General features: G+C 49.5%; 3 protein-coding genes across 3 annotated transcripts; all 3 read right to left on the minus strand.

The window, feature by feature from the left end:
• Positions 1 to 67: 67 nt before the first annotated feature.
• Positions 68 to 1,039, minus strand: BP01DRAFT_410029 (uncharacterized protein; the record flags this gene model as incomplete). The annotated part of the gene is made up of 4 exons (XM_025578868.1): positions 68 to 707; positions 762 to 788; positions 853 to 915; positions 964 to 1,039. 4 exons carry the CDS (start codon positions 1,037 to 1,039, stop codon positions 175 to 177), a joined length of 699 nt encoding a protein of 232 aa, XP_025426405.1. The 3' UTR covers positions 68 to 174.
• Positions 1,040 to 8,327: 7,288 nt separating this feature from the next.
• On the minus strand, positions 8,328 to 10,929 carry BP01DRAFT_212488 (grainyhead-like protein). The gene is made up of 3 exons (XM_025571087.1): positions 10,078 to 10,929; positions 8,734 to 10,025; positions 8,328 to 8,679 (listed from the first exon to the last, which is right to left on the minus strand). The coding sequence occupies exons 1-3, from the start codon at positions 10,590 to 10,592 to the stop codon at positions 8,360 to 8,362; spliced, it is 2,127 nt and encodes a 708-aa protein (XP_025426406.1). The 5' UTR covers positions 10,593 to 10,929; the 3' UTR covers positions 8,328 to 8,359.
• Positions 10,564 to 11,043, minus strand: BP01DRAFT_361272 (uncharacterized protein). The gene has a single exon (XM_025576111.1). The coding sequence runs from the start codon at positions 10,970 to 10,972 to the stop codon at positions 10,730 to 10,732; it is 243 nt and encodes an 80-aa protein (XP_025426407.1). The 5' UTR covers positions 10,973 to 11,043; the 3' UTR covers positions 10,564 to 10,729.
• Positions 11,044 to 12,994: the final 1,951 nt, after the last annotated feature.

The raw sequence follows: 12,994 nt of genomic DNA on the forward strand, positions 1-12,994 counted from the left end.
GAGCGGCACCGGTGAAGCCTTGCATCCCAACATGAGACAGTCAAAGAGAAAATAGAAACATCAGATGCTCGACAGCAAGGGGGACGCAGGTTCAGTCACACTGGGTCTCCGATCCTAAGTCCTCCCACCCATAAGTCACTGATGAAAATAGCACTAGAGCGTCCAATGGACCCCTTAGATGCAGACGAAGATAGCAAAAGTTGCCGCTAAGGCCCACAACGCAGTACGCATAGCACCGAGGTCAGCGGCCGCACTCGAAGGGGGCGCGGTGCTGCTAGTACCACTGGCAGCCGAGGAAGTACCAGAGGTGCTGGTAGTCAGGGTGGTAGTAGAGTGAGTGACACTGTGTACAGTAGATGAAACAGATGAAGCCGAGTGGGAAGCACTGGTGGTGTAAGGCAGACTGTAAGACTCCTGTGTGTTGGAGCTCGGGATGGGAGCTGCCTCAGTCGTCAAGGGCACGGGAGGTTGCTCAGAAGACTGCACAGTCGTGCCAGGGGCAGAGGTAGGAGAGGCTCCCTCGGGGTTCGAAGTCACAGGAGGCTGCACCGCAGTGCCAGTCACACTTGTGAGCTGGGGGGGAGGCGCAATCTGGGACTCCGACTGGCTCGAAGGCTGCCCGGTGGTGACTGCCACGGGTGGGTTCACAGGGCCAGTAGTGGAAATCACCGAGGTCGAAGTCTCGCAAATGGTCTTGATGATGGTGACTGCTCAGCGGGTTAGAGGCCATGCTGTGACAGGCAGGGAGGAGGAGAGCATACTATCGCGAGCGTTGAGCTCATCATTGGCTACAGGAATCAAGTAGTCAGTGACGTTGGCTCCAGAACACTTTCTGAACCTTGAACAGCTTACCAAGAGGGATAGCAACGAAGGACTCAGCATTGAACATGACCTCAGTGTTGTCAAAGGTTTCTTCTGTGAGTTAGATTACATCATTAGTGAGGATGATTAGATCACTCTTACCAACAGCCAAAGTCACAGAGGCGAGGAAGCACATGGCCAACAAGACCGTAAACTTGCAAAGAGTCTTGGAGAACATTGTGACGAGCGAGTGGCAATGACTGGTTTACTGTGGAGGAAAGCAGATGGAGGAAACGAAGGTAGAGTCAAGATTGAAGGCTTGAAGCTGAAGATAGAGTGGAACGAACGTGTAGATGGAGGGTAAGAAAAGGAGGATGAAGAGAAAGAGAAAGAGAAAAAAGAAGGAGAAGTGGGAGAGAGAGATAGAAAAAGGAGTAGAAGAAAGGGTCAGGTGCTGCAGTGAATGGAGTGCGTGTTGTCGTGCATTTGGGAGCAGGAAGGTGCGTAAACGTCCCAAAAAGGAAAGGGGCAGGTGGTGCAGGGGAGTGTGACAGAAAGACAAGAAGGCAGCCAATAACCAGCAGCACATCTTTTAATATCCCAAGACACGCAGCAGTCGAGGAGTACGGTCTAGCTACTGAGACAACATGGAAAATGTGTAGATGGATGGATGTTGATAGGTTCTATACTGAGGATCTTATAGTATCTTTACTGTCCAGAGGTAGTTTGTACATTCCGGGATAATTCTAGATGTCTGCGTGCACTTCTGACACATGCAAGAGCTGTGATCTTTAGCAAAGTGGTTCACAACTACACAGTAGATGTAAACAACTCCACTCTCGCTTATCTCTTAGAGATGAAAAGAGAGAATCGGGCCGAGGAATAAGCTTAACAACACGCGAGCAGGGCGGCAGCTAGACTTAAATGAGTCACAGACCCTCACCATCCAGGAACAGGTAGGAAGAAACAAGAACAGAGCGATGCTACGTCAGCCTCCCCCCTCTTCCCCTCATATCTCTCTCTCTCTCTCTCTCTCTCTCCCCCCCCTCTCAGCCCCCTTCAGCTCGGATCATGCTGGTGCGTCCCCGTGGCTCAGCCCGGTACTTTGTCCACGGATTTCGTGTCCTGTTGTACTCCGTGCGTTTTCCTCCTTACCACCAATGCTAACCTCCATGGTTCATGACAGCTATGACAGCACAAGATGCATCCCATCCCTCCCGGTCTTACACCTGCACGGAAAGCTTGCTTTCAGGGCAAAGCCTATCAGATCATTGATGACGTTTCGAGCTAGTCTCGTATCAACAGGAAACAAAGGCCTGGATCGGTCTGGAATGTCCAGCTGCTCATATTAGTGGACTGATCTCGTCTGGCGGGTTGATGCATAACACCAGTTCTCTGCACTGCTCCCATCAGGCCTGGCTTCTTGGTCTGGGCCGCAATCATCACGCGCAACAGTCTCGATGAAACGGTGGACAATGATTTAGAACTTCATGACAGGCTTCAACAGCATCTCTAAAACACAGGTGGTCCATTTTGACGGGGTATGCGCTAAGCCGCAGCCAAGACGTGATGCTCACCCTCGGGATGGAGCTATCCAGCATTTGATGCTATTCCGAGTGACGGCTGGAGCTTTGCAGGAACGGAGGCGACCCACCCCCATACATGCCCATTGTTCTCCTACGAGTCTTCCACCCACCCCTATGACCACATACTCTATACGATTCGTTGTTGTCTGACAGTTCCCTCTACAATCCTGCCTTTCCCCTGACGACATCTCGAATTCCTTCTGCGGTAGATCAGCAACGTTAGCTGCGGAGGTTATTGCAGATAAGCTACTGTCCCCACGGCTGCAGGTGTCACTATCCCCAACACCGATCGACCAATCAATGGACGATCGCGCAGAGATCGAGCAGAAGAGTCTGACAGTCCACGATCTTCCGTGGCAAAGGCGGTCCCCCTCCACCTAACGCCTCTTCACGCACGTTAAAATCAACCTTAAATGCTAACGAGCCCTACCTCTTGACACCTGCAGCTATAAACCCGCCATAATGTTACCAACATGTGATACGAGACCGATTCCCGGCGTTGGGGTTCGTGCTGCATCCGACAGCAACCACCTCGTGTCTGATGCTTCCGGGACCTGTAGATCGACCACCCCCGGGGATTCATGAGACGCAACCTAGCCAGAATGTTAAGGAAATATAATTTACAAGCATCGGCTGACAGACCGGTTCGCCACGAGCTAACGGTTTAGTCCCTTGTCGATTACTTGTTCCGACTGCCGAGCTGTCCCTACTCCATGGTAACTAGCCACTACCCCTACTTAGCGCGATTACGATTGAAACTCCATTTTTGCTTATTTGGGCCAGCACGACCCGACCGGTCAGAAAGGACTACATTTCTCGTGCCCTAGATTCTCAAAGTCCCTACCTGAGTAGTCTGGAACCCTCAGGCATCGAATCCAGCACCATCGGGCGCCCTTGGCTAGTATTACGCGCTGGTACCAATAGTACCCACCGCCCGGTGGTTCGACGTTCGTAACCGGTAAGCATGGTAAGTAATACGAATACGACAGCGAGGCCCCATCCTGCAGGCCGAACGGCGCTAAAACAGGTGAGAATTACCACAAGTGGAGAATAATTCTCACACATCGGCACGATCCGTATGTGGAGTGGAGACTAATATTCTTCTCAGTCAGCCGCCGAGACCCAAACAAACCACGATTACCCACTCACACCAGACAGAGGCAGAAAAGTCGGGTGGGTTTGCAGGCGCACTATGTCCGGATTCCAAGGAACTTGACAGGAACTAGAAGTAGAACTATGACGACATCATACCTTTCAGAGGGACAAAGAAAGGGCCAGAATGCCTACCGAGTTTCTGACGTCATTTATCCGCTTCCAAGCTCACTGCTCAGCTGCTGGGTGGCTCCCGGGGAGGGTCTGGAATCCCCCTTCCCCTTCTTTCCCTCGGCCATCTGACTTTTCCTTTTTCCTCTGCTTTTTGCACTAGAGAGTTTCGTGTGGGAGAATGGATGGGGAAGGAGGAGAACAGACAACCGTGAGCGATGGGGGACGTGTCAGACCGAGCAGTGAGAAGAAATCAGAGTTTTCCTTTTTTTTTTTACTTGGTTTCGTATCAATCAATATGGATGGATCTATGGAGGACCTTCCTCATTCAATGCAACTCTGATCCCTCTCCCATCTCGCACATCCTCGCTGCCTTCTCCATTCCAGCTTGTTCCTTGTATCTACAGTAGTCTGTACATATGCACCCTAGACCAAATAATCAAGACTAGATCTCTTGTTTCGAACACGAAGATGATCTGCGATGCAAATAATACACTGTAGAAATGCTACTACACACACAGACACACAGACCGCACCTCGCTCAGATCTCCACCCCCTCTCTCTGTACTCCGTTAAGTTCACACGACCAGAAATCGGAATAGCAGCGCACACTTGCGATCTGCTCCCCTCGCATCGATAATCTCCAAACTCTTATCCCCCAACTCGGAAATCCACCGGTGGACTAATGCCCGGATTGAGCAAGCCACGAAGCATCACTGCGCTTTTTTTTTTTCGCATCTCCCCGGTTGCCCTCCCACAAGACGGAGGTTACGCCGATACGGTAGGTAGGGTGTGGGGATCGGCAATATGGTTTCCGAGGACAGTGGTTGGTGGAATGGCACCCTATTGTTGTGTGTACATCACCTTCTTATCACCGCAGTTGGAGACGCAAACCGTACTGTGGAAGTCTGGTCCGTCTCAGAATAAAAACCACACGGCTGGTTGGCCCAGAATGGTTAAGCCCATGTGCCCCTATTGGTGACGTCACTCCACCTCTTTCCCGGCACATGGCCAGTTCAGGCTGTTTGTTGCATAGACAAATTCGAGTCAACTACCGAGTTGAAGCCACCCCCAATTAATCTATTCCAACAGTGAACATCGACCAACGATTCCCTCCGAAATAGAGGGTGCTCATTATAGTCCAGGATACGACCAATTGATCCCTCAAACTCGAACCCATCCTATTTCTCCCACGAACTCCGATCAGGAAGGTGCATAACATCTTCTAGTAACTTACGGAGTAAATCTCAAATTAATGATCCGGGAAGCTTGTCCCGATCTCCGAACACCTCTCTTTCTTAGGACTTTAGAGGTGTCCAAGCGATTGTTTCCAGCCTCTAGCGCGTCCTCTCCTTCCCTCCCTGAGACATGCACTAGAGCCCACCCTGAAGAGCCAAAGAAAACACAGAAGGGACTGGAAGGAGTCTAAAGCATCGTTCACCGCACAGCGCAGTAGTAGCAGGAGCAGCAGCAGCAGCAGCAGCAGCAACAACAGCAACGATGCCCTCCGTCTCCGTCCGGAAGTCTATCACCACAACTGAAACCCCAACAAACCACAGGTTCTAGACCCTGTCCCTCGGGAACCCAAATCCACACTACTTACTGTGTGTAGTATGCAGCGATGCACAGAAAACAGCTACGACCTGCATCACAAATCAGAATCCCATGCATGATTGACTATTAATACATAATTTAGTATACCTGTCCACAACAATACAGAGTACTTCCATCCCTCTTAGGCAGTTACGAGTAGTCTTCCCAGAACGGAAACTCCTCCCCCCAAAGAGAATTCGATTCCATTCCATTCCTTCTCCTCCACCCCCGCCCTCTCAATTTCAGCCTTACCGTCCAGCCGAATCTGAATACACCGTAGAGACCTTAGTACTTCCCCGATCCACCTGTTTGGACGCGGTATACATCTCTATTCCCTGGCTTCCGATTGATGGATCTGTGTTTTAGGGTGTATATGTACCTGATCCCTAATCGTATTTTATGGGGCCAGGGGCTGAGGAAGTATGAACAGATACTGTGGGAGGGGGAGGTCAACGGCCACTAAGATACAGTACAAACCTACCTTCCCCTGACTTCCCGAGTGGTTTTGGATACACCGTAGACTTACCAGTCAAGTGACCCAGGCAGCTGCTGTTCAGTATCCACGTATGTAGTCTCCTGCTACTAGCTAGGTAGCGAGGGGTGAGTAAATTGCTGCCTTTGTACAGGTACATAACGTACCGCATTGTAGTTAACGAAAATTTGAAGCTATACTCCGTAGTAGCTGCCGCCGGTCTAGAGTTCCGCCCAGGAATGAGATTATACTAGTAGCGCGACACCTAGCCTAGACACGATAATAACTTTTGCTGTATGTGCAGTGTGCAATAGATACCTCCCTGCGCCTGCAGTTACAATTCGGATAAGCTCAATTGAGCTATACAGTACTACCTACTCCCTACCGCGTATATTTACCTTCAAGAGCTACTAGTAGTCCAAGCTGTGGCAGCAGCAGCGTGTATGTGTCTCCTCTTTCATCATCCCAATCCCAATCCTCAAGCAACTTGAAAATCGGAGATCCAAAGCGCAGAAATAACTTATCCTCCTCGTACGATCAGCGCATCATGAAGCACTCAAACAAAAAAAAATCTGAGTCGTCCCCACCCACTGTATACCGCGCCTACGCGTCTATAATTCACTCTTCGGGTAAATAGGCGAGCAGAACTACAAGTCAGCTGAAGTAAGTATACATAGTACCCGGTTGACTATAGAGGGGATACAAACTACAACAACTTATTGGCTACAGGACATCGAACTACCTAAAGCATAGAGTACTGTGTAAAACACTATCTAACCGCTTCCCAAGCAAAAAGAAGATTGTCGAGAGAGGACATTTGGGGGAAAGCATTGCAGATACTGGAGGCCTTGAGGGGCAGGGCAGGGGGACCAGGGAGGTCCACATTCCTTTCTTCGCTTCCACCAGCGAACACCCCCTCCCAAAAAAAAAAAGGAAAAAAAAGAAGGGAAGGAATGTTTACTTCCAAGATTTGAGGAATATGTACAGGACTGTTATGGTAGTTAGTGGTGTGGTTACCCAGCACGGCAATTGTCGATGCACTTAGTTACTACTTTACACCATACATACAGCGAACCGGCCGCAAAGTGAGGAGGAACGGAGGAATAGCTTAACTTGTCCTCGCTAAATCTCGCGAAATCTCGTATCTCGTTGGTAGGCCTTTTCGTCCGACATTCCGATTCACCAGCCAAAAGAAGACCATGTAGACCGTGAATCAGTGGTTGCCCGGCACTCACAGATCGTGGGATCGTGGTTTTGTCGTGCTGTTCACGATTTGGGACTAAGGTCCTCAATTTCGCTCGCAATCAGAACCGACCGGGAGCTGGCCCGATGGGAAACAAAACAAAGAGCTCCACTTGGAATGGAGACAAAAGACAGACTCTCGGAGACAGGCGCGCGCGCGGGGTGGGGGGGGCTGGCGATGATGTCATCGGCGGTTGCATAATTTGAGTCTATCTAAACAATTAACCGACTAGTTGATACGGAGTAGACTTATAGCGAGTATGGATGGAGTCTTTGGGTCTGGAACACTTCCTCTACAACGGTAATAATACCCGCAATATTGACCTGACAATCCTTCCTTACCCTCTCTTCCCTCCCCTCTCCGGTATTTCATTCTCTACCCAAATTGGAAAAGTTTAAACCGACCTCCCTCCCCCTTCAACTTGCTCTCTTAGCTTCCGATCTACCGGCGGCATTCTTTCTTCCCATCGGCTTCTCGTCCTCCTCTTTCGATCCCGATGGCCCTACAACCCCTTCCCCAAACGAGATAACCCTGACTACCCGCGTGATCCGTGATATCCGCTCCCATGTAGAGAAATCTTTTCGTTATTTTCTATCTCTGGCTCATATGATCGGTACCCTAGCTAGCCAACAGGAACACGCAATACAGTCTGGTAGAGGATAATGATGATGAGTATCAGAACCTCCCTCGAAGGAGTGAGTCGGCCTCCTCCTTAGAAGAAAAAGCCTCAGAAGTCAAATCAGAAACATCTGTTTCCTTCTCCCAGAAAACAGCAAGAGTGGAGATAACACACGGAGGAATTGATCAACCATTAATCAAAGAATAATAATAACTTCCGACAAAAATGGACAGGGTATCTATTCGTTTGCCTCATACCTCAAAACCAAATCTTCGAAAAATGGCAAGCCAACCTATCTCAACCAGAAGAAATGCGAGGTCGTATATTCCCAAATAAAAAAAAGCCCATCAGAACGTTGTCGAAGTGACATGTTTAGGATATCATGAAAACCATATAGCACAGAGCCGCAACACAAAAGCAAAGCATGATGCATAAAGATGACTGGGTATCATTGCCAGGGAACTCGTGTATTATTCCCTTATCCAACGAACGCCCCTCCCACCGTCCTGGTAGAGGGCGGTATGAACAACAAAAATTCACCCCAAACTCCAGTAAAATCATCAAGGCGGAGGTATATCACTCAAAGCATGTATGCAGTGTACCTTTTCACCACGCACCAGGCGTCCAATGAGGTAATAAATGGAAACAGAAGACCCACCCGAGACGAAGGCCCTCATGCAAATCAGATATCAAATGTGAAAAATGAGAAAAAAAAATAAAAGGGTTTTACGCATTGGAGAAACCATGGAAGGTCGTAGATGTCTCCAGAAAATTAAGACGGATTAATAGCTCAACTTGACTTCGACGCTTTTCGCGCTCTCAGCGCCTGCAGCCGCCGCACTTTCGAATGTGGACGTCTCGGAAATCTCAACCACCATGTCTTGACCGTCTGGCAGTTCGCGAACGACATCATCATCGACCATGATCTTCAGACCGTTCTGCTTGACATGAAGCACCCGGACAATACGTCGCGGGTCGATCCGCTGCTTCATCGAGATCTTCTCCATCAAATCTCGCACGGTGCGTTCCGTCAAGTACACGGCCCGGTAGTAGTCGTCCTGAGACTGATCGTTTCGCGGGAATCGGACGTAGAAACATGCAACTAGTTCCAGGTTAGCGCCGCACCTCAGCATTTACACGCATTGATACAACTTACTTGGTTTTACTGGTCGCTCAGTAGGTGGCCTGTAAGTCGGGTCAATGTCTACTGCTTCGATATATCCCACAGGGACGTGGTTATCGTTGCCGGCGACCTTCTGAACCTTGACCGGATGCTTCAGCAGGACCTTCTCGCCAATGGCTTCGGAGCAAGGACGCGAGTTCTCGCGGGAGTTGTTCATGGAGCCGTGGTATCCCGAGTCATAGTATAGATTAGCCTGCGAGCTCGGATGACATGGCGAGTTCAATGAAATGCTGCTGCTGGTTGGGGAGACGGCATGCAGAGAACCCCCATCGACGCTAAATCGAGAACTACGGCTGTTCTCTCTCTTGATGAAATCGCGCGATTCAGGCAGTGCCACCGGAAATAAATCAGGATCATCTTCTTCCTCGCCCCGCAACCCTAAGATGCTCACTGGCCGAGTCGAAGTGAACATGTCCTGCATCAGTGCGAGTTTGGCGTGCAAATCATCTTCCAATGACATCTTGCCGGGCCCATCCTGGGAGCTCATGGACCAGGTCCGTTTGTGTTTCGTGATCTTGGCGGGGCGAGGATCGGCGCCCTTGAGCGCAATCGAGCCGCTGCTGCGCTTCCGCTTGCCATAGTTGCCAGCTCCCATCTCCGCCTGCGTAATCTGCTGCCTAAGCTTGTCAATCGTCTTTTTGACGTGGGCGACATCATTGGACAGTTTACGCTCGGCTCCATGGTCACGGAAAAGCTTCACTTTGCAATAGCATACTTCCGGCTCCTTGCCTGAGCCAGATGCTACGTCCTCTGGTGAGAGCATTTCTGTCTTCGCACACAATCTGACGGGGATACCCTTCACACCCTTGGAATGGCTGAAATCTGTCGAGAGGAAGTTGAAGCGAACAGAAATGGCACAATCCGACGATCCGGTCAATGGATTCGCGGTCCAGGTCACGCAGAAACCATCAAATGATGCACATTCGAGCTGGATCTGACGGTTCTTCGAGTCTTCAACACCCCCTTGCGTTGGATCGACAAACTCCACCGCTTGCAACTTGCCGCCTCGTTGATGCGCCTCATTGGAGCCTCGTCCTTCCTTCCACAGCTGCCAGCAAGCTCCCGGCTTAGCTCTTTGCTCTTCTTCTTGGAAAGACACGCGGATGTAAGTCCGATACTTCACCGGTTGCCCAGTCATTGGTGGTGGTGTCGAATCAACAACAGAGATCGAGTATGCTTGGCCTTTGTTAAGATATGTGACGGGTATCTCAGCTTGGTGGTTAATCATTGCCGTGGGAGCGCGCAATGTGACATGATAGCGAAAACTGCGCCAGTTAGACCTAATGGCTCACTCTAGCAAGGGGGGGTCCAGCTCACCTTTCGCCCGAGTTCTGGATGCTGAGCTGATCATCTTGAATCGCCGACGGAACAAATTGGGTTGCAGCATTACCCTGCATATCCACATCATTCAGAGACATTGACTCGACAGATTCGTCCATGGCATCATAAACTGTATCGGTGGGAATAAATGCCCCCGGTGCAAAAGTCGCCGGTTGAGCAAACGGTTGCGGGTTATGGAAGTGTGAGGGGAGAAAATGCGGATTGAAATGGTCAAGGCCCATGGTGGCAGGATCTGTGTTGATCGTGGTTGCAGACAGCTGCTGAGGAAGTGACAGGGGAGTGATCATGCTCAAACCCATGCCGGGGGTATGCAAGTCTCCCGCCTGGCTATGGTACATGGCCCCTAGTCCCCCGGAGTTCGGAGTGTAGTAGCCATGGGGGTTCATGTGGTTTATATATGATACTGCGTTGGGATCAACGTATGATTGTGCGAAACGCATGTCGTGCGTAGCACGGGGGGTGATATCGTTGGGCTTCAGGTCGCTGTCCATGCTCAACCTATGGTTGAACAGTGAGTCAGCTCTCAATTCAAATCTAATTCCGAGTATGAAATTCCATGGGCAGGTGTCTGAGTGGATTTCGTCCTAAGACGGAATGTCCATTTCGTGGCCCCGGGAGATGTATGTTCTTACCTGGCGGGAGTGATGGGTCCAACGGGTCCCTGACCGAACCGCGCAGCATTGCGGGCGGTGACTGGAGGAACAACGTCCTGGAAAGTCTTCTGGAATCTCGTGATGAGCTCATCATCAGGCTTCTGGGAGTTTTTCCTGTACGGTAGAATGGAACGGTAAGCAAAGAGCGCAAACAGCGACCTGAAAGGACGCATCATCCACTTCTGAAGATCCGCACCGACATACCTGTTGCGAAACATTATCAAAGCAATTCGGCGCAGATATGGCCTTTCGGTTACGACTAGGCTGGTAAATTGCTTCCGGATATCTGATACTCCGTTTCTCTCCTTTCTGCTTATATATTGCTCGGTAACCTAGTCGAGAATATTGAGGAATTGCGAGGCGACTGCAAATTGAGGTGGCATTCGGATCAACAAGTGATTTCCGACCCGGCGCCGTGGATGGTTTGATCGGGAGACGGTGTGGTAAGCTCGTCCCGAGACCAGAAAAAAAGGTTGGGTAGAATGTGTTGGTTAAGGTAGTTCGGTTTGATAAATGTGTCACATCACAATTCCCAGTGTTGCAAAGATGGAACGACTGCGACCAGGAAGACTACCGCGAGCAAAAGGGCAAAAGAGAGGTAATTGTTTGAAAATCGGACGGACCGGGGGGGAAATGGTTTGTAGTGTGGATGAGACGGGAGGAGGGGGGGGGGTTTGATTTGGGTCGCGAAGAGCGGAGAAGCACTGTTGAGGGGAATGTCCGAGTGTTGCTGAAGAGAAGCGGAACGCGGAAGGTATCGGATTTATAGCTGACCAGAAAACCCCTTACTCAGACAGTCATATGAGAACAGACACCCGATGTTGTTAGGACCAAGGAGATGAGGTCAGAGAGAGAAGGTTTTCTCAAGAGAAAAGACAGTCGAAGAATACGTATGCTGGAAGCAACTGTACAGATGGTGGTGGAAATAGTCGAAATGTGTGGGTGGGAGGATGAAGAAGGGGAAGAGAGAAAAAGAGAGCGGACAAGAGAGAGGTAGTAGTAAGTAGTAAGTGGTGAATGTAAGTAGGAGGTAATGGAGTAGTAAAGTAAGTACTAGTAGCCACCTAGTAGTAGTAGGAGGAATCCCGAGTAAGAATCGGTATAGTAGGGTACGGTGGATATGGATGGTGAGAGGTAAGGATCTGAAGGACTTCGACTAAGTCCAACAACCGTCCAAAGAGATTAAGAAGACTTTTTGAACTCGGAGGATTTGTGGAAAGAATGTGATAGTTATTAATAAAAGAAGAGAAAGGGGCCACATGGGAAAGACGTGGTGACGTGCAATAATAACGGTTGGTTGAGTGATAAAAAAGAATATTATCTGAAATTCGGATTTAAGAGAAAAAAAAAAAAAATAAAATAAAAAAAAAACAGAGATCGAAGAACAATAATAATCATAATACTTTCCAAAATAAAAATCATCCCCAAATGTAAAGGTATGGAGACAGAAACCTTCCAGAAACTTATTTTGCCCACTTGTCCCTTTTACTGGATTCTCCATTTCGCTGCTGTGCACGCGTCCTCTTTGTGGTTGATTTTCTCTGTCTCTTACTCTCTACTGCCTTTTCTACAACCATTTTTTTTTTTTAGAATAATGTTGTTTGGGTCAGTTTCCGAGATGAGGACTGATTTCGAACAGAGGAAGACCCAGGAATCAGCTGTGGGGATGTTGTGAGGGGTGGGAGTGGATCCGGTCTGGTAATTGAGTAATGCTTGATGGTATTACCAGAGTAACGTACCTGGACTAGGTAACGGCTAGAGCTGCCGTTATCTTACTGGTACTGTATCATACCAGCTGCACTCATCCCAGGTAGGTGTGGTGGACGACTAACAACTCTGTTCAGATCTCTGTACCTCTCCCTCGGGTCTCGTCGATATCCCGATCAAGAAAGAGAGAAACAACAAGGGTAATAGCAGGGGTAGCAAAAGACGCAAAAGAACCACGATCACAATCAATTTCTACCTGCGAGACGGTTCCAAGAGCCCAGTATAATAAGAAGGAGAGTTCTGCTGTATACATCCGTATATCCATCAGCTAGCCCCAAAGGAAGCTGACAACTGCCTAATTAAGCATGAGAGTCTACCTAGTTAGCACATCTCGGGTTTATCTGGATCAAATTGATTTCCTTCTTTCGGGGCGTGCATTGCAGTTCTCAGCCTCTGCGCCTATCGCTTCAATACCGTGTCAGTCCATCCGGCAGAACTATTCCAGATTTGTGGGGTGCCATTCGGCCCATTCC

The sequence above is a fragment of the Aspergillus saccharolyticus genome, assembly GCF_003184585.1.
Source record: "Aspergillus saccharolyticus JOP 1030-1 unplaced genomic scaffold BP01scaffold_69, whole genome shotgun sequence".
NCBI classification, from domain to species: Eukaryota; Fungi; Ascomycota; class Eurotiomycetes; order Eurotiales; family Aspergillaceae; genus Aspergillus; species Aspergillus saccharolyticus.